At 39.4% G+C, this 19492-nt stretch overlaps 1 protein-coding gene across 2 annotated transcripts in view; it reads left to right on the forward strand.

Annotated features, from left to right (window-relative positions):
* The window catches only part of sned1 (sushi, nidogen and EGF-like domains 1), a 188680-nt gene that overhangs the window by 133382 nt on the left and 35806 nt on the right, over positions 1-19492 (forward strand). For both annotated transcript variants that reach the window (XM_039763063.1, XM_039763071.1), the window contains 6 exons: positions 384-497; positions 852-965; positions 7558-7674; positions 8748-9035; positions 10314-10497; positions 19090-19202. In XM_039763063.1, coding sequence (XP_039618997.1) covers positions 384-497; positions 852-965; positions 7558-7674; positions 8748-9035; positions 10314-10497; positions 19090-19202 — 930 coding nt within the window. The remainder of the gene's footprint in view (positions 1-383; positions 498-851; positions 966-7557; positions 7675-8747; positions 9036-10313; positions 10498-19089; positions 19203-19492) is intronic.

Consider the following 19492-nt stretch of genomic DNA (forward strand, 5'->3'; position numbering starts at 1 on the left):
TTCTGCTAAATAATTTGTTGACTGAAAGTCCTCAGTGTTAGTGTGTCAGAAAGAGGATGTAGCAACTTTCCATCACAGAAACCTTGTAGGGTCAGACAAAAGGCAAAAGCAAACCTTGAATGAGGTATCGGTAGGAAACACAACACCATACATGACTAATTTAGAGTTGCCACAGGAAAAATACAGAAAATTAAAAAATACACCAATATGGAGAGAATGTGAAAATTCCCAGAGACAGGAATATGAAAAAGGGCTGCACCTCACCATCATTCTGTCATTGAGGGAAATTTTTCAATAAAATATTTGTGTGTATCTGAAAAGGTACATGCCACCATGGTAGTTATTTTCACACATCAAAGTCAAAGGTTTTTCCTATTTTGCAGAAATCAATGAGTGCCTCTCAGAGCCCTGCTTGAATGGTGGAACCTGCAAAGATCGTGTTGCTGCCTATATCTGCGCTTGTGAGAATGGCTTTACTGGACCAAACTGTGAAACAGGTAGAGTGAATGAAAGCTGCTTTTCTTCCATTCTGGGTACCCTTTCTCAGGTCTGGATCAGCTGCAGGTATCTCCTTAAGCTTGCTGTGCACTTACTTTAAAAAAACAAACATTTTTTCTAATTTGCCAATTAAAGTGTCATATTTCTAAATGCTGATATTTAAAAATACAATAGAGAGACCAATGACTCATCACACTGAGACAGAAAGACTTCATCTGCTCTGCAGTTCCAGGCCACTATCGCCTGATGAGATTGTTGCACTATAAAATGTTTTACTTTGTTCAGATGCTGCTCTGTGTAAGGGTGAGGGGTCCGCAGTCTTTAATGGTAATTTCTGTTTTATTTTATCTCAGAGTTGGATGAGTGCCTCTCCGAGCCTTGTAAACACGGTGGAATCTGCCTGGATCAGCCCGGTGCTTACTTCTGTCAGTGTCCTGAAGGCTTTGTGGGCCAAGACTGCGAAGCAGGTATCAAGCAGTTCTTAGATGGCTGTATTTTCAAAAACAATGAAGTGTTTTTGATTGAAATGCCTTAGTGTAGATCCTTGATTACATTATCCTTATCTTAGAGTTTTGTACCTGAGTGACACGGTAGCAGAGTGACAAGAGCTGTTTCCTCACAGCTCCAAAGTCCTGGTCTGCATATTCTCCTCGTATCTGTGTGGCTTTTTGCCTGAATACATTTTATTTCATATCCCAAGGAAATATGTGTTAGAAAATGTATTATTATTATTATTCAACTGATAATGTTTAATTGGTCCCACATGAGCAACCCAGCTTGTAATAATTCACATATAAAGCTACATTTGTTAAATGTTTTTGAATTGTCTGAAATTATTACAACATAAACATTTCTTGTAAATATAACTAGAAGAAAGCTCTATTGTATCTTTACTTCTTTCTTCTGCTAATCTACATTCTGTCATATTGTCCCTCCTGCTATTTGCCCATAACACTTCAGTGTTCAGGTTGTTCTGTTTATGTACTCTTCAACCTTTAATTGTACCCATCTATATGTATCATATGTACTGTACTTTCTAATTACTTTTAAATGTACATTTTTTGCTTTGTAAATCAAATTGTGATGGGATATTTTAAGATTAAGTTCTAAATTCAGGGTCACTGGTAATATGGAAGTGGAATGCTCACGGTTTTATACATGTAATATTCACTGCTTTATATATACACTTTCCTTCAAAGAAGTTTCCCCCAGCTACAGCTTGTTCACATAACTGTTGGATGCAAGACTGGAAAGCATTTTGTAAAAAAGAATGGAGGGCCTCCATTCATCTCACACTGAGCACTGCCAAAACAGCAACCTAACAAAGAACAGCTTGGGGAGAGGGAACAAAAAAAGTCACATGGTGAAATGTCCGATTTGTTTCACCTATTGTTACTTAACAACTACCTCATTTGTCATCTTTAAGAGATTCTCTTCTTTCTTTGAGTTACTGGGGCCAAATGAACACAACACAGTGACTAAATGTCATATTACTGGCTGCTACTATAATATCCAAATTGTTTAAGCTGTCGATTTCTAAAGGAGCTGGCAAATTGGGACGTTGTTTTTGTCAGAACAAACACGTTTCGCTCTAGCAATTCACTACACACCTTTTTTACAAAGACAGTAAACCATGTCTGCACAGCATGTGTGAGTTACCAAACAACTGGCACTATATATACTGCTATTCTATTATATTTAAGCCAAATGTGCCAATGACTGTCACGTCCAGCAGTACTTAGTACTGAGGCCAGTCTTAAACCTTATTGACTGCATCTTTCAAAATAAAAAGCAATTGATTATAATGATATACAGCAACCTGAATCCTATAGGTTGTGCTATGAGTGTGCCTTAGCCAATATATTACACACATCAAATCAACAAGAGTAGGATGCAAACTGCTAACCACAATCTTTAAGAGTTTTGCATCAAAGCAAAGCAGACACGTTACCATCAGTATCCTATAAAAAGCAGAATTTTAAATGATATTTCTTATCTGGATGTTTCAGATAGCTGTCTGACAGCTAATGCGAACAGCAGGGGGCATTGCAGCACCCCAAACCACAGACACAAGTCCCGATTAAAATAAAGGCTTTTACCTTCACAAACAGGTTTGTCAGGAGGCACACCCAACACAATTCTCCATTCACTTTCTTTCTACTCTGTTCCTCCAGGCATGCTTGGTCTGCTTCCTCCTGATTCTGGCTCACCTGGATGAAGGAGGCTGCTTCTGTTATATAACACCTGGAAGCACCTTCAGTGTCCTGATACTGTGGCTCAGGAGTATTTATGGATACATCTGTAGCCGGGTAAAGTAAGGCTCATAAAACCCCTCAGCACCCCCTGTCAGCACCCTTGGGACCCAACAGGGCAGCCTATAGGAACTACAATTCCCGATATGCCCTGTGGGTCTCCATAGCATAGCTGTTAACTAATGTATTGGGGGAGTCAATACCCTGAAAAATTAATCTTAACCTGTCCTTCCACTCTATTGGCATCCATGCCAGGTAAGGATGCCAGTCTCAATGTACTGTCTCCCACAATCTATATTTTTCAAGTTGATTTAATTTTGATTCAGTTTTTTTTCTTTTTTCTTGATTTTTGTCATCCACCCTTGTTTTTTCCCAATCTACTGTCCAAATTTTGTGATGTTTGTGTCTTGGCCTGAGACAGGATGATCCTGTTTATCAGGCCTATCACCCAAACCAATTCTTACAGCGGGTATTTGCATTTCTGGGGATGGCCTCTTGCCAGTATGAATTCCCAATATACAGTTATTTGGGGAAACCAAAGAATAGAAGAAAAATACAAAAAGACTATACACACATTAAATAGTGAACACCACAGCGGATGCTGTAGTCATAATATAAAATGTTATTTTAATTGAAATACTACACACTATAATGATTATGCACTCAGTACTAGAAAACAACAACATCAACAACAACATTTATTTATATAGCACATTTTCATACAAACAATGTAGCTCAAAGTGCTTTACATGATGAAGAAAGAGAAAAAAGACACAATAAATAATTAAAATTAGGGAACACTAATTAACATAGAATAAAAGTAAGGTCAGCCAGGAAGGACAGAAAAAACAAACAAAAAAAAAAACTCCAGACGGCTGGAGAAAAAAATAAAATCTGCAGGGGTTCCAGGCCACGATACCGTCCAGCCCCCTCTAGGCATTCTACCTAACATAAATGACCTCAGTCAGTCCTCATGGTATTCAGGGTTCTAATGGAAGAACTTGATGATGACGGTCATGTGGACTTTTCGCCTTTAATCCATCAATGCAGGGACATCATGGTGCTTTGATTAGGTGATGGTGGCGCAGATTGCCACCACAGAAAACCTGAAAAAGAACAGCAGAAAAAGTAGGGGTTAGTACAGATTTTGGAGCCACCATGAATAATAATGATAATTAATTGAATATACAGAGCATCAGAATTTAACTAAGATGAAGTTATGAAAAAGCCATGTTAAAGTAATGAGTTATCAGCAGTATTTTAAAGCGCTCCACTGTATTAGCCTGGCAAATTCCTATTGGCAAGCTATTCCAGATTTTAGGTGCATAACAGCAGAAGGCCGCCTTACCACTTCTTTTAAGTTTAGCTCTTGGAATTCTAAGCAGACACTCATTTGAAGATCTAAGGTTACGATTTGGAGTGTAAGGTGTAAGACAAGGGTGTCAAACTCCAGGCCTGGTTGGCCGCAGTGGCTGCAGGTTTTCATTCTAACCCTTTTCCTAATCAGTGATCAGTTTTCACTGCTAATTAACTTCTTTTCCCTTTATTTTAATTGGCCATGTTTTTAAGGATTCAGGCCTCTGAATTTATTCCTTTCTTCATTCAACGACAGCCAAACAGAAATGAGACATGAAACGAGCCAACAGATGACCAGCTAAACTGGGATTTCAAACTCCAACCAATCTCTTAATCAGAAGTCAATTCTTGCTGTTAACCCATTTATTCCTAAGGAGTTTGTGCATGAAATTCACATATGTTGCGTAAAAATATAAGGAACAAGAATTTGAAGAGAAAAAAAAATGTATTACATTACATTGTTGAGTTATGTGGCATTCCAAAATTGGAACACTAGGCAAATCCACTTCTTAAATTATACATAACGTATAAAATTACCTGACTGTCATTTCAACAATGGAAAATGAGGCATTAATGGGTTAATTAAACTCGTTATTTAATTCCATGGCCTGTTGCTGCTCTCATTCTGCCACAGCAGACATTTGCTAAACTGTTAATTTTTCTGTTTTTTCTAAGAACACCATCAAGATGTTTTGGTGACCTCAGCAGAGAAACATGATCGAGATCTTCACCTTTCTTTATTTTCAGATATTGTGTGATGACCACAGGTGAGCCGGTCATGTGGCGACTCATTTTGTGTCTCATTATTGTTTGGCTGCTAATTAAAGAAAAAGGGACAACTAAGGGGCCTGAGTCACGTTAATTAAAACAAAGGCAAAAGAAGTGAATTAGCAGAAAAAATGGCTCAGTAATGAAGAAGAGGGTTAGAATGAAAACCTACAGCCATTGCGGCCCTCCAGGACCAGAGTTCGACACCCGTTGTGTAAGACATTCCAAAATATAAGATGGAGCGACATTATTTAAGGTTTTTTAAACCATAAGCACAAGGCAGGAAACAAACCCCGCGCAGGGTGCCAGCCCACTGCAGGGCACACATACCAAGCACACACTAGGGACAAACCTGCATGTCCTTGGACTATGGGAGGAAACCAATGCAGACACAGGGAGAACATGCAAACTCCACGCAGGGAGAAACCGAGGTCTCCTTACTGCACTACCACTGCACCACCGTGCCGCCCTGACCTCAATCAATCCTCATTGTATTCAGGGTTCTCATGGAAGAATTTGAGGATGATGGTCACATGGACTTCTGGCCTTTAATCCATCAATGGAAGGCCATCACGGTGCTTTGATTAGGTGGTGGTGGCTCAAATTGCCACCACAGAAAACTGGAAAAAGGACAGAAGAGAAAGTAGGGGTCAGTACGTATTTCAGAGCCACCATGAATAATAGTGATAATTAACTAAATATACAGAGCCTCAGGATTTAACTAAGATGAAGCTTTGAGAAAGCCATGTTAAAGTAATGAGTTTTCAGCAGTGTTTTAAAGTGCTCCACTTATTGGCAAGCTATTCCAGATTTTAGGTGCATAACAGCAGAAGGCCACCTCACCACTTCTTTTACGTTTAGCTGTTGGAATTCTAAGTAGACACTCATTTGAAGATCTAAGGTTATGATTTGGAGTGTAAAGTGTAAGAATTCCGAAATATAAGATGGAGCGAGATTATTTAAGGCTTTGTAAACCATAAGCAGTATTTTAAAGTCAATTCTAAATGACACAGGTAACCAATGTAGTGACATAAAAACTGGAGAGATGTGCTCAGATTTTCATTTTCGAGATTCTAGCAGCTGCATTCTGCACTAGTTGCAATCGATTGATGTCTTTTTTGGGTAGTCCTGAGAGGAGTGCATTACAGTAATCTAGCTGACAGAAAACAAAAGCGTGAACTAATTTTTCAGCGTCTTGTAATGTTATAAGAGGTCTAACTTTTGCTATATTTCTTAAGTGAAAAGAGCATCTGAAAGGCAGAATGAGCAGCACAAACACTGCAGGACGTGCACAGAAACACCAAAGCAGAGAAACAAAATAATAACTCACTATGTGTGGTGCTCCTTCAGTATGTGTTCAGTAAAACTTGTTTAGGATCATCTGTGCCAGCATCATCCATGGTGAACAAACTTGGTGCTTGTGATTTAGTCTGACACTGCTTGATGCCTGCCACCTTCACACCTAGTGCCAGTACCTACCTGTTCCTGACACTTTTTAGCTGCATCTTGTAGTCTGCAATGTGCAGCTCTTCACTAAGATATCATATTCAGAGGCAGGGTCTTTTCCAATTTTATATGTAATAAAAGTACCACGAGTGATTATAAGCACTTTACTGGGCAAGTTTTTTGGTACCCCTAGAAAAGATCATAAATAATTGGGTTATAATGTTTTTTTTAAAACTAGCTATTTTCTTTAATTAGTATCACACATGTCTCCGATCATGTAATCAGTGATTCAGCCTACTTAAATGGAGAAAAGCAGTCAATCTGATTTTTGGTATCCTCATGTGCCCCACACTGAATGTGGATCAGAGACAGCAAAGGAGAGAGTTCTTTAAGGGTATCAGAAGGAAAATTATAGACAAGCATCTTAAAGGCTAAGGTTACAATACCATCTCCAAGCAGTTTGATGTTCCTGTAACAACCGTTGCAAATAATATTAAGAAGCTTAACGTCTTCCCTGGATGTTGCCACAAGAGGAAAATCAATCTCAGAATGGGCAGAAGGATAGGGAGAATGGAAGACAAAATGCTAAGAACAACTTCCAAAGAGATGCAAGCTGAACTCCAAGGTCAAGATCCATTAGTATCTGATCTCACCGTCAATCACTTTTTGAGTGACAGTTGGCTCAATGGAAGATAAGATGCATATTGACAAGCCACAATGCTTCTTTAAGAATGTCCTTTGGACAGATACAGTAGGACAAAACTGGAGCTTTTTAGCAAGTTACATCAGCTCTATGTCCACAAAGTAATAAATGAAGCTTTCAAAGAAAAAAACACTAGTGTGAGACATGGATGAGGCTGTTATTTTTTAGGGCCATTTTGCTGAGTCTGGCATGGGACGCCTTGAGTCTGTGCAGGAAACAATGAAATCTCAAGACTATCAAGACATTCAATAGGGAAGAAAGCTCTGTCTCAGTTGCAGTATAATGACCCAAAACATACAGCTAAATTTGTACGAGCATTCTCATATTTTCCTGTTTTCATCTTAGCCCCCTTGCTAAGATGCATTTTTGACTCTTGCAATGTGAACACAGTGTTTCACTAATGTTTTCCTTATATCTCCAGTATGTGTAGTGTACTTCTGGTGCTTTCGCTGCACTACAGTTCTAGAAACTAATGGAGACACTACTGTGATCTTATACAAGTCCTGTTAATTAATTTCTTTTGCTATTTCCCAGAGGAAGATACCTGTCTACTGCAGCCCTGTGGAAGCCGAGGTTATTGCCGGAGTGAAAGCAGGGGAAGGTATTCCTGTACATGTAAAGTGGGACATACTGGGAAAGACTGTGAGAAGGGTGAGCATTTCTGTACTAAGAGATCTGGTCTTTTTATCCCAGGAATCTCTCAGTGAAGTGCAAAACAAGTGGATTCTGCACTGAAACTTAAGAATGTTTAGTCTTGCCAGGTAAAACCATTACTGAAGTGTAAAGTTTGAAGCCAGCATTTCTTCTAGCCCTCCTCTAGCATGGGTTTTAAACTGCTAACCAATGACACCATTTTTTTCTTACCAGATAAGACAGGAAAAAAGCCCGAAAGGGGCCAGAAGGAAAGTCAGTGTTGGGAGGAGTATCAGGCTAACTAGCTTTTCTTGTCAAGTTAACTGCCCAAACAATGACAAATGATATGTGCTATCCTTTGTTTTCCTTTATGGGTAAAACAGGAAAATGTACAGTGTGGCAGATGGCCGGTGCCCATGCCCGGCACACTGGATCCAGGGGAGCAGCCATGGGACGCTATGTCCCCCAGAACACTTGGTGACAGCCCTCCTGGGTTGTGTCGGGGACACTCTCATAGAACACCAGAGCTCATCTTGGTTGGGCTCTGTGGCCTCCACCAGGGGGAGTTGCATAGAGCTGCATGGCTTAACAAGCCCATTTGGGCGGGAGCGCAGCCACACCCGGAGGTGCAGCCAGAAGTAGGTCAACGAGCACCTGCAGCACTTCCGGGTGGGCTATAAGAGGAGCCTGCAGCCACTACTCAGGGTGCCAGAGTCAGTAGGAGGTGGACGAAGCTGCCTTGAGAGGAGTGGAGGAGAAGAGTGTGGTGATTTGGGTGCTTTATTTGTGTTGGAACTGTGTTGTGCCTGTGGGGTTCACTGGGAAGACATGCCCCACAGGTGAAGAAAATAAAAGTCTTTGTTTATTTTATACGTGCCTCTGGTGTCATTCTGTGTTGGGTCAGTGCCAAGAAAGAGCTAATACCAAAACAGTAAAATCATAATTGAATAGAAGCAATGCAAACCCAGCATGCTCCTGTTATGTGCTTCCTAGGCAACACATCAAAGACAATAAGATTATTATTGCACCCAAGCCTTCTCATACTTCAAAACAATGAAAACTGAGGAGCTTTCACTTTCTTTGTCTCCTAGAGTTGTTTGCCCCAGCAGCTCTGCAAGTGAAGAAACTTGAGGAGGATGAGGTGGAAGTCAGCTGGAAATCAGCAAACGCCTCCCAGAAGCTGATTGATGGCTTTGCTGTCACTTACACACCGGTTGGGGGTGGAGCAAGAAAGACAGACTTCCTTGACAAGCACCGTACTACTCACCTGCTGCGCTCACTGTTGCCTGGCCGACTTTACAATGTTTCTGTCTATTCAGTGAAGCGCAATACCAACAACAATGACATCAGCCAGTCTGTTGTCACTCTGGTGCGCACAAGTAAGTACTGCACAATTCTTGCCTCTCAAGCATCAGTGGCTAGAATGAATGAGTGGAGATGGTCCATTTATTTAAGCATAAATGGGTTTAATGGATATGTATGTAGGCTTTTATTATTGCTGGTGTTTCAGCAGCATATTGTTTATAGCTGAAGTCCTCAAGTTCTGTGACTCGAAGGTTGCAGTGGTTGCAGGGTTTTATTCCAACCTGATTTCTCAATTCTGCTGATAACTGAATTTAATTAATTTTGTGTCTTGTTAATGTTTTCATTCTTCAAAATCCCACAATTCTTATATCGTGAGTTTTTCTTTTTGAGGATATCTGTTATAATCAGGACCCAAATTGGAATGCTAAAACGGCCAAAACACATAACCAATTCAAGACTTTCTGCAGTTAATAATTTAAAAGGAAAGCCCCCTAAAAATACAAAATCCCAGTATTAAAATGAAAACAAAACTGAAGTAATAAAAAAATACAAAAACTAATTGAAACAAAATAACTTCAAGTTCAAAAGTCCACTATTTAAAAATGCTACAAAAGCCAAAAATAACACCAGGTAGCAAGGCCACAACCTTTTCAAAAAGTAAAGGAAAAAAAGAACGGAAGAAAACTGCTCCTGAGAGTGAATGCCACTGCAAGATGGCTGTGGCAGCATGTATCTTAAACATGGTTTCAGCAATTGCTGTTTCAACAAAGGTAATTTCTGAGAGGGTTGCAGTAAATGACTGAGACAGGTATAAGAGAATGAGGAGAAAGAAGTAATACAAAACAAAAAGAAAACCAAGGGCAAGCAAGAGAGCGAGTATATATTATAAAAATCATAAAAAAAAACAAAAACACAGCACCGCAATCCTTATAATAACCAAATGATTTGGAGCAGATTAATAACTCTCAGACCTATCAGAGCATGCTTTCAACCTCTTCTCTCCTCCTCCTTCCCTTTTTCTCTTCTATTTCTTTTTATATATTTTATTAAAGCAAGTACATCATGATGAACACACACACAGGCATAAATTGAATCAAGTCATTTGGTGAGTTGTTGGTTCCTTTGTCATTTGCAACTTTTTGTTAATTGGTAGCTGTATAGTAAGAAGTAATGAAAATGAACCACTGAAATGTTGCTTGAGCACTAACTACTACATCAGCAGAAAGAATTTGCTTCTGATTTAGAAGCTAGACAGGAAGAAAAGCCTGCAGCCACTGCGGCCCTCCAGCAATATTATAAGCATCAGTGGTCTATAATTTCAGTGATCTACCTTGTAATTCAATTGTGTTCAGGGCCACACAAAGTGGAAGAGTTCCTGGTCACCAACGTATCCACGTCCCGTGTTTGGATGAAGTGGGTTCTTCGTCAGAGCAAGCATTCAATAGTTGATGGTTTTCGAATCTCATTGAAATCTGCTAAAAGCATGGAAGAAATATCTGTTTTATTGAATGCCAGCATCAAGGAGCACAACATTGGGTGAGCACCATTCAATCTTCTGTCAGCCTTTTCATTTTCAGACCTGAATATTCAATTCAGAGACATGGGTAGGGAAAAAAAGAAATCTAGCATTACTATTTTTTTAAATGCAAACAGTATGTATATTCTGTAGTTGTGTGCATTTTTTCTATGTTCCAGTAAAGAACTCCTACATTTAAGTCAATTAAGTTTCAATTCTCTTGTTCAAGTTGCTAGGTAGAGCTGCCCAGAATCAGGTCATCTGGGCCTCATCCTGACAATCTAATTTAGCAGAGAACCACTACATTGTGCTACTGGGATTTCAATTGTTATGAGACAGAGTCTCCAGGGATCACTATGAGACAAAAGACCAAGAAGTGATAATGCGAGAAGATACAGTAAGTTAGTTAAAGTCATGCCAGCTTCAGAACCAAAGATTAAAAAGAATCACAAGTGAGCACAGCAAAAGGAAATCCGAATATCAAAGTGAAGGACAGAAAACCAAAATCAAACCTGACACTTGGCCTACTTGAATTTCAGACTAATTATGTAAAGTAGTTGAAAAGCAGTTGAAGTAAAAGTAGTTGAAGTTTATCCAACCAAGGGATACCACAGGACAGCAATACTTATAGCATAACTACCGTTTTATATAATCAAAAGAGAAAAATGCAATGAAATAAATATTAACGTTGTGAAAACAAACAAAACATTTTTGAGTCATCCAAAAAATAGTTTCACTTGATAAAAACTAACCAAAACTCAAAACCCATGAATAAAACATGCAATTACTACAACAATCAGGTGAGTTCATCCTAGAATTCCTGTATACACCCAAACTTTACACCAGCTGTTACAGACTGAAATCAAAGGCTTCTTCTTTTTGTGCGCATACACCATCAGCACAGAGCTGTCAGATCTAAACACTAGTGTTATGGTGCCAAGCAGAGTTGCGCTGTGGTGCAGAGCAGTCTATTAGCCAGCAAAAATGCTGTGAAGAAGCTGTCAGTTGTTACGGTCCTGAATTTGCCCAGTCCAATAGCAGTCACAGGGTATCATATCTTTGATTGCTGGACAACAAATAGTTCTGAGCAGGCATCAGCCACAGTGCTGCTCTTGTGAAAAGAACAGAGATTAATGCCATCAACTCAGAGAGGGAGAGGCAAGTTCATTGTACCATGTGAACGTCACTGAGAGAATAAAGCTGAATAATAAAAAAACAAGCGCTAACTTTTACAAGTAGCCAAAATTTGCAGAGGGTGTTGCAGACTTAAATCAACTGTATGTTTAAATTATATTGTAGAAATAATAATAATAGTAGCAGCTCACTACTAGAAAGATGGCGCACCAAGTCTCAAACCCAGGTCCTTCAGGTTATAAGGCAGTGGTTCTTACGTCTGCACCATTCAAGAATACATGCACGCTTCTTGTCGATTGACATTTGATCTTGAGTTTTTAACTTATTGACAGCCACATGTAAATCGAATGCTTTTTTTTTCTTTGGTTATATTCTTGAATAAAATCGCACGTGTTTATTTCATATTTGGACTAAAGTCTTTAAAGTCTTTACACACTTCACGTTATTATTAGTATAACATGGAAAAAGTTTCTGCTTTAGGTATGTGTTCAGCATTTCTTGCATTTCTCGTATTTCCTTTCATCCTACACGTCCCCAGATCTTTTTAGACACAGAACACACATGAAATGCATGTATTCCAAATAATGATATATTGTATTATTTACCCTATACAACTCCAGGCACATCACACGCAGATAAGGAGCTTGGCTTGAGCTGAGAGAACTTTTTGCCTGCAAGCTGAGTTCCATCAAGGCGGGGGATGGAACAGCAGGCTGCTTGCTGCTTGTGCTGATTGACACATTTACAAAACAAAAGACGCTGATGGTAGAGATGTCAAGGGATTTAAGGTGGGCCAGATTTACAAGTTTTTTCGTTGGCTTCAGGAATTCTAGTGTTAAGAAGGACAATATCATCCTCCCACCACAGAGGTGACAAGTTTCCAAAACAAACAATTACTCTGCAAATCTTAATCTCCACTTTGATCTTCTATTTAATAAAATCTCTCTTTGACAATCAGATCTGATATGTAGTGCCAGGTAAAAAATAATCATTAACTGCCCCCCACCTCAAACCTTGACATAATAAAATGTAACAAGAACAAAGACAATGAAACTCACACCTAGTGTCATGCCTAATGATAGAATTCATCAGTACGAGGCTGCTGGGTGCCATTTGGATTTTATTTGGGATCAGCTGGAAATGGCGATGTGTAGTCAGCATGTGAGCATGCCAAAAATAGTATGAAGAATAGTGATTGGTTACAATTCTTATAATTAATAGAACAAACTGATTAAATGGGTCTACTACTCTATGACCCTCTTATTATTCTATTACGGCAAAAAAATCTTTTTAGTGTCTCAAGGAAATGTAGTTATACTCACACTCATAGTCCAGGAGAGTGGTGACATGATGCATGTCAATTAGCTTATGCATGTAAAAATGTCACTGTACTTTGTGCATATGACAAAAACGGTGTATATACACTGCTCAAAAAATTAAGGGAACACTTAAGTCACACATTAGATCTGTATAAGTGAAGTATTCAAGTGGAAAATCTTTACTGAGTAATACTGTGTAGTTAATTGAGAATAAAATCAAGTAACAATGGTCAGTGGATACCAAAATGTCCAACTCATTGAGGGCTGGATTCAACATCACTCCAAATATCAAAGTCAAAACTGAAATCGCAGGCTGATCCAACTTGTGTGAATTTCATCATAGCAAGTTATAATATAACTGTGTAGTGTGTATGGCCTTCACATGCCTGTATGCACTCCCAACAACATTTGGGCATGCTACTGATGAGACTGTGGATGATGTCCTTGGGGAATCGACTCTCAGACCTGAATTAGGGCATCAGTGAGCTCCTGGATAGTCTGTGGAACTACTTGGTGGCATCAGATTCACCGATACATAATATCCCAGATGTTCTCAGCTGGATTCAGGTCTAGGGAAAGTGTGGGTCTGTCATTGGCACCAAGGTATGCCTTCCTACACTATCACTAACCCACCACCAATACGGTCATGTTTGATGATGTTGCAGGCTGCATAATGTTCACCACGGAGTCTCCAGACTCTTTCACATGTGTCACATGTGTTCCATGTGAACGTGCTCTCATCTGTGAATCTGTGTATTCTCTGGTGAAAGCCAATCAAGCTACACAGTGTTGGGTTGTGAGCACAGGTCCCAATAGAGGATGTCAGGTCCTCATGCCACCCTAATGGGATCTGTTTCTGACAGTTTGATCAGAAACATGCACACCAGTGGCCAGCTGGGGGTCATTTTGTAGGGCTTTGGCAGTGCTCTTCCTGTTCCTCTACACACAAAGGTGCAGATACCACTCCTGCTGCTGGGAAGATGCCCTTCTACAGCCCAGTCCAGCTCACCTCACAAAAAGGTGCAGCGTTGTTCACAATGGCACTCTATTTTCTTTTAATACACTCTTTTGCTACTACCTCAGAGGTCCAGAGTGTGTCCCATAACTGAGTAGAGTGATCCCACGCTGTATCGCGCTTCGACTTTTGTGGCTTCACTCCATTGCGGATTTTATATGTAAGCATATCTAAATATATATCACAGATTTTTTGCTCGTTCGCGGATTTCTGCTGGCAATGGGTCTTTTAATTTATGATGCATGCTTCTTCAGTTGGTTTGCCCGGTTGATTTCATACAAGGGACGCCATTGGCGGATAGCTGAGAAGCTACCCAATCAGAGCACGCATTACATATTAAATATAACTCCTCAATGATATACAATATGCTTCCGGCGCGGTGCTTTGCATACTTAAAAGCCCGAACAGCACCTATTGATTTTTGATTGGTTGCTTTTCGCTCTCTCTCTTTCTCTCTCTGGCATTCTCTGCTCCTGATGGAGGGGGTGTGAGCAGAGAGGATACGGGCGCTCCTCTAAAAAATGCTGAAAGACTACCTTCACATTGCTCCCTTTCAGAGAAGGGTCTGGCTGCAGACCGTGCACTCTCAGCCACATGCACGCTCAGCCACTGACGTCAGATGCACGCTCAGCCACTACAGGAAGTGCAACCGGGAACTCGTTTCCTGATTGCTAAGTTGGTACGTTTGCTAGTTATAGTCTTACCATTTATGAACGATATGGAATATTCTTAATCATGTTAACATGTGCATATTCACGTTGTTTGGCTGGCCTGTGTTGGTTTACTAACTTGTTTATCATTTTAACAGATCAAGTTAACCAAAGTAAATGCTTGCCTGTTATTGTAATTACTAGCATCATGGCCGTGGTAGCGTAGCGAGAGTGCTGATGTTTAGAGCGTGCTAGTTTAGTGTTCCCGCTGTTATCCCAAGGAAAAAAACAATTATGCAACCATCATAACTTGCTAACATTATTTAAATTTAATGCATACAGTATTTACGTGTGAATAAAGAGTAAAATGAAAATAAAACAAATAGAACAATTCTGTGTCGTTAATAATCTTATATGTCAGAACTGTAATACATAGGCTACTATACTTTACATGTCATGAGGTACCAAACTGTGATTAATAAATGGTGGAGGGAAAAGGACATTGGACACATCAGTAATCAAATATTGATATATTTATTTATACATAAGAACCCCCCCCCCCAAAAAACCCCAACAACAACAAAACACAAACCAATAAAAAACATTAATTTAGTTAAGGAGGCAACAGTACATAGTGAACTTCCTACAATCCACCATTTCTTCTAAAAATCTGTGCATGTCTTGCACATGGCTAAACCCAAAACCCAAAACAAAATGGAGCCAGAACTTCATGGGGGTATTCTTCGTACATGGATTACTCGTTTAGCCGGATGTAATTGTTGACGATTTGGCATGATCCTGGATCTGTCGTTTTTTCGAAACTCTTGCTGGATGTGTTGTCATAGCAGCAGATCCAAATCCTCAAACCTGCTCGGAGCAGGTTTGTTTTATGTAAACAAGGATTAGCTCACACAATTAATCAGTGTCCGTGCATGGAATTCATTCAGTCATGGTTTTGCCATTCATGAATGAGCTACTAATTGATATCGGTGCACAAATTATAAGACGAGAATTTCATATAAAGAGGGTTTTGTGCAATCGGCAAGATCCTTTATTGCTCCTGGAGGAAATTCTTTTCGAAAGATAATGCTTTAGCCGAGGGGGAATATTGTAACTCAAAGATTTATTAGAATCTTATATTCGAAGTCAAATTAGGCGAAGTTGGGCTCTCACAACCACACAGACAGTATGCACTGCTTTAAGTTTTTTTGCAAGCGGCACTTTTTTTAATATACTGTAGGCGATGCGGAAAATCTATCTAAAAGTGCAGTTTGCCAGGCAATTCGTAAAGTTTGTTTGGCTCTGAAATATTTCCTTCGGGGTTTAAAAATGTTTCCTGGACACCTGCATGTGCAGACAATACACAGGTCCACAGGCAAAAACACCCACAGTTCCGTAAAGAATCTCACAATCTGTCTAACATTCTCATTACCCAGGATTTCCAAATGTGATTGGGGCATATGGGACTGATCAGAGTGAAGTCTGATCAAACATTATTTGGAAAATGTATCTCTCCTCCAGATGAATAATCAGACACAGTGTCTTTATCAAATATTTGACCTTCGTCAATATCTCGTTGGTCAGACACAAGTTCTAGGGATATGACATTCCCTGCAACTGACCCAACAAAAAAAAATGCCCTCAGAAACAGGGCGATAGGCATTTTGCTGGAGAGCCAACTCTTCTGCAGGGGTTAGGTCTGGACCGCGTGGACCTCCATCTGTTTTGTGCTTGTCTGCCTTCTTATTAGCTTTAAAATTAATGTTTCTTATATATGATTCTTTATGTCAACAATTCTTTAAATAGTTATATACCAATATTTGCCAGTTTGAAGTATATTCTTGTACTTCACTTTAACCTGTTCCCGTGTTCTCCTTGTGCTCACGTCTGATCTGGAAGTATGACATATTAAATAATAATTAATGACACATAGGAAATGAAACGCTGCATTCAGTAAGTACAATGCACACTACTTAGCGTTTAATTTGTCAGCCACTTTTTGCCAGCTGTCTTTTCTGGTTTGGGCTGCTTTTGCAGTGTTACCCCTTGTGCATATTAAATCTTGAAATTAGTCATATCCTTCGAATAAAAGGTCCTGCTCTGCTTGTGTAAAAAAATGTAAAATGCACCCATCCTTTTGTTGCAGCCTATCAAAGACTTGCTGATCATGTTTTCTAGTCTCAATATATATGGGCTTTTCAATCAGTGTGGGTGCGCGCATACATTTCGAATGATTAGATTCAGCTAAACTAATCTACTACATGGCTACGTTTGAAAAGCCGACTTATCCCGGATATGCTTCACCAGCATTAACTCATCCAAGATGAGGCAACTGATCTCGGATGATTTAAGCGACGTACGGAAAATACCCCCCATCTCTATTAACTCTGCATTCATTGCTTCGTACTCCTACAGAGCCTTCCCAGCATCTTCCTCTTTCATAGTCAGTATCTGGGGCAACTGGACCAGACCAATGAATTGGTGTTTTTGCGTGTGCAATGACAGACACCTTAGACAGGAATAAAAATTTGGTGTATTTATGTAAATGTGTTTTATGCAATTATTATTGATATATAAAGAACTGATGAAAAAATTTTACTTGTACTTCTGGCGGTATTGACGCATCCTCACAGTAAAGTATAGTACGTATTACAGTTCTGATATATAAGATTATTAACAACACAGAATTGTTCTATTTGTTTTATTTTCATTTTACTCTTTATTCACACATAAATACTGTATACATTAAATTTAAATAATGTTAGCAAGTTATGATGGTTGCATAATTGTTTTTTTCTTGGGATAACAGCGGGAACACTAAACTAGCACGCTCTAAACATCAGCACTCTTGCTACGCTACCACGGCCATGATGCTAGTAATTACAATAACAGGCAAGCATTTACCTTGGTTAACTTGATCTTTTAAAATGGTAAACATGTTAATAAATCAACACAGGCCAGCCAAACAACGTAAATATGCACATGTTAACATGATTAAGAATATTCCATATCGTTCATAAATGGTAAGACTATAACTAGCAAACGTACCAACTTAGCAATCAGAAAAACGACTTCACGGTTGGACTTCCTGTTTGGCTGAGCGTACATCTGACATCAGTGGCTGAACGTGCATGTGGCTGAGAGTGCACGGTCTGCAGCCAGACCCTTTTGCCCTATCATGCGTCTGGTTTGTTGCGTGGTGCTTCACATACTTAAAAGTTGATTTTTGATTGTTTGCTTTTCTCTCTCTGCCTCTCTCTCTCTCTCTCTGACATTCTCTGCTCCTGATGCGCACTCCTTTGAAGAGGAAGATATGTTTGCGTTCTTTTAATTGTGAGACGGAACTGTCATCTCTGTCTTGTCAGTTGTCAGTTTAAACTTTTGAAAAAGAGGCAAATTTTTGTTTGCAGTGTTTTAAAGTCCCTGTATCTACAACCTCCTGTGTTTCTGTGCAAATATGTGACCCAAGCATGACAATATAAAAACAACAATATAAACGTATTGTTTTTACTTTGCGGATTTTCACCTTTCGCGGGGGGTTCTGGAAAGCAACCCCCGCGATCGAGGAGGGATCACTGTATGCCCTTTTAATTAACTTGTTGATTAGTGGGTGTCTCCTAAAGTGATGTTACCAGTCCAGCAGACCACAATGTAGAAAATCACATTGACTTTCACAGAATTATAGAAGATGTGAAGGATGTCACCTCCCACGTTAAAGGAACATAGTCTCCTAAGGAAGAAGAGCTGCTCTGCCCTTTCTTATACAGTTCCTCTGTGTTCTGAGACCAGTCCAACATGTCAATAATGTGGATTCCCACAAGTACTTTTAGGAGTGGACCACCTCTACATCCACTCCTGGCCACCTCTGTTCTTGAACATTGTTTTTAGAAGCAAATACTGATCCTACTGACTGATTTCCTCCAGCCTGAAACAACAAGGGAGCTATATTAAATTAGAAAGTGTACCGTATCTGGACCTCAGACCGGACACAGCAGCAAACAACATACCCAAATTCTGTTAATAATATCACAACACAAAAAGAGGAGTGGCAATGACCACAGGTGCTCCAATGGTGAGTAAATAAAGTGACCTACTGTGGTGAAACCTGGTCCCAGCCAGTCCAATGATAGGACCAGGGCATGACAACAGACATATAAGGTGATGGGCCAATCATGCCTGAAGTCAGCACTGAAATAGTGGCTGTATGATACCTTTCAGAATGTTAGCACACACTAGATACTACATTTAAAAATGAAGTTTGAAATTGAAAATTGCTGCTTGACCATCTATAAGTCTTCATCATTTCTTTATTTCCAGTAGGAAAAGGTGTCATGTCCACATTTTAGATTTTTATCTAACTAGATGAATGTTTAGGAATATTGCTTTGCATTTACTTTCTGTCAGAAATGAAAATTTTAATTCACTAAACTCAGTTTTAGGTTTTGGAACCCAAGCTGTTCATTAATAAATTGCATATTGTTTGTCATATTTCAGATCTCTTGTTCCAGGGCAGATGTACACCATGGATATCGTGACTCAGAGTGGTCTCAAACCTGAACAGCTTCCAACAGTTAGCCAGTCGGCTGGACCAATCCGTCTCTGGACTAGTGCGTAACATTTTTAAAAGAAAACTTCAAATGTGAAACTGAGACCCCCTATCGGGTTATAGCATGCTGCACTCCTTTACATGTACATTTTTTTATTTTATTGATTTTATTAATATCAAATAGCATTCCATACAAATAACATAGGTTTTGAAACAAATCATCCCCCACCCCAGAGCATGAGAGCTAGGCCAGCAGAGTAAAACTTTAAGCTAGCAAAAATAAGTAAATAGATACATTAATTAATTAATAAAGATAAATGGAGTAAAAGAGGGGAGAGAATCCATCCATCC

Source organism: Polypterus senegalus, chromosome 1 (assembly GCF_016835505.1).
Source record: "Polypterus senegalus isolate Bchr_013 chromosome 1, ASM1683550v1, whole genome shotgun sequence".
In the NCBI taxonomy this organism is placed as follows: Eukaryota; Metazoa; Chordata; class Cladistia; order Polypteriformes; family Polypteridae; genus Polypterus; species Polypterus senegalus.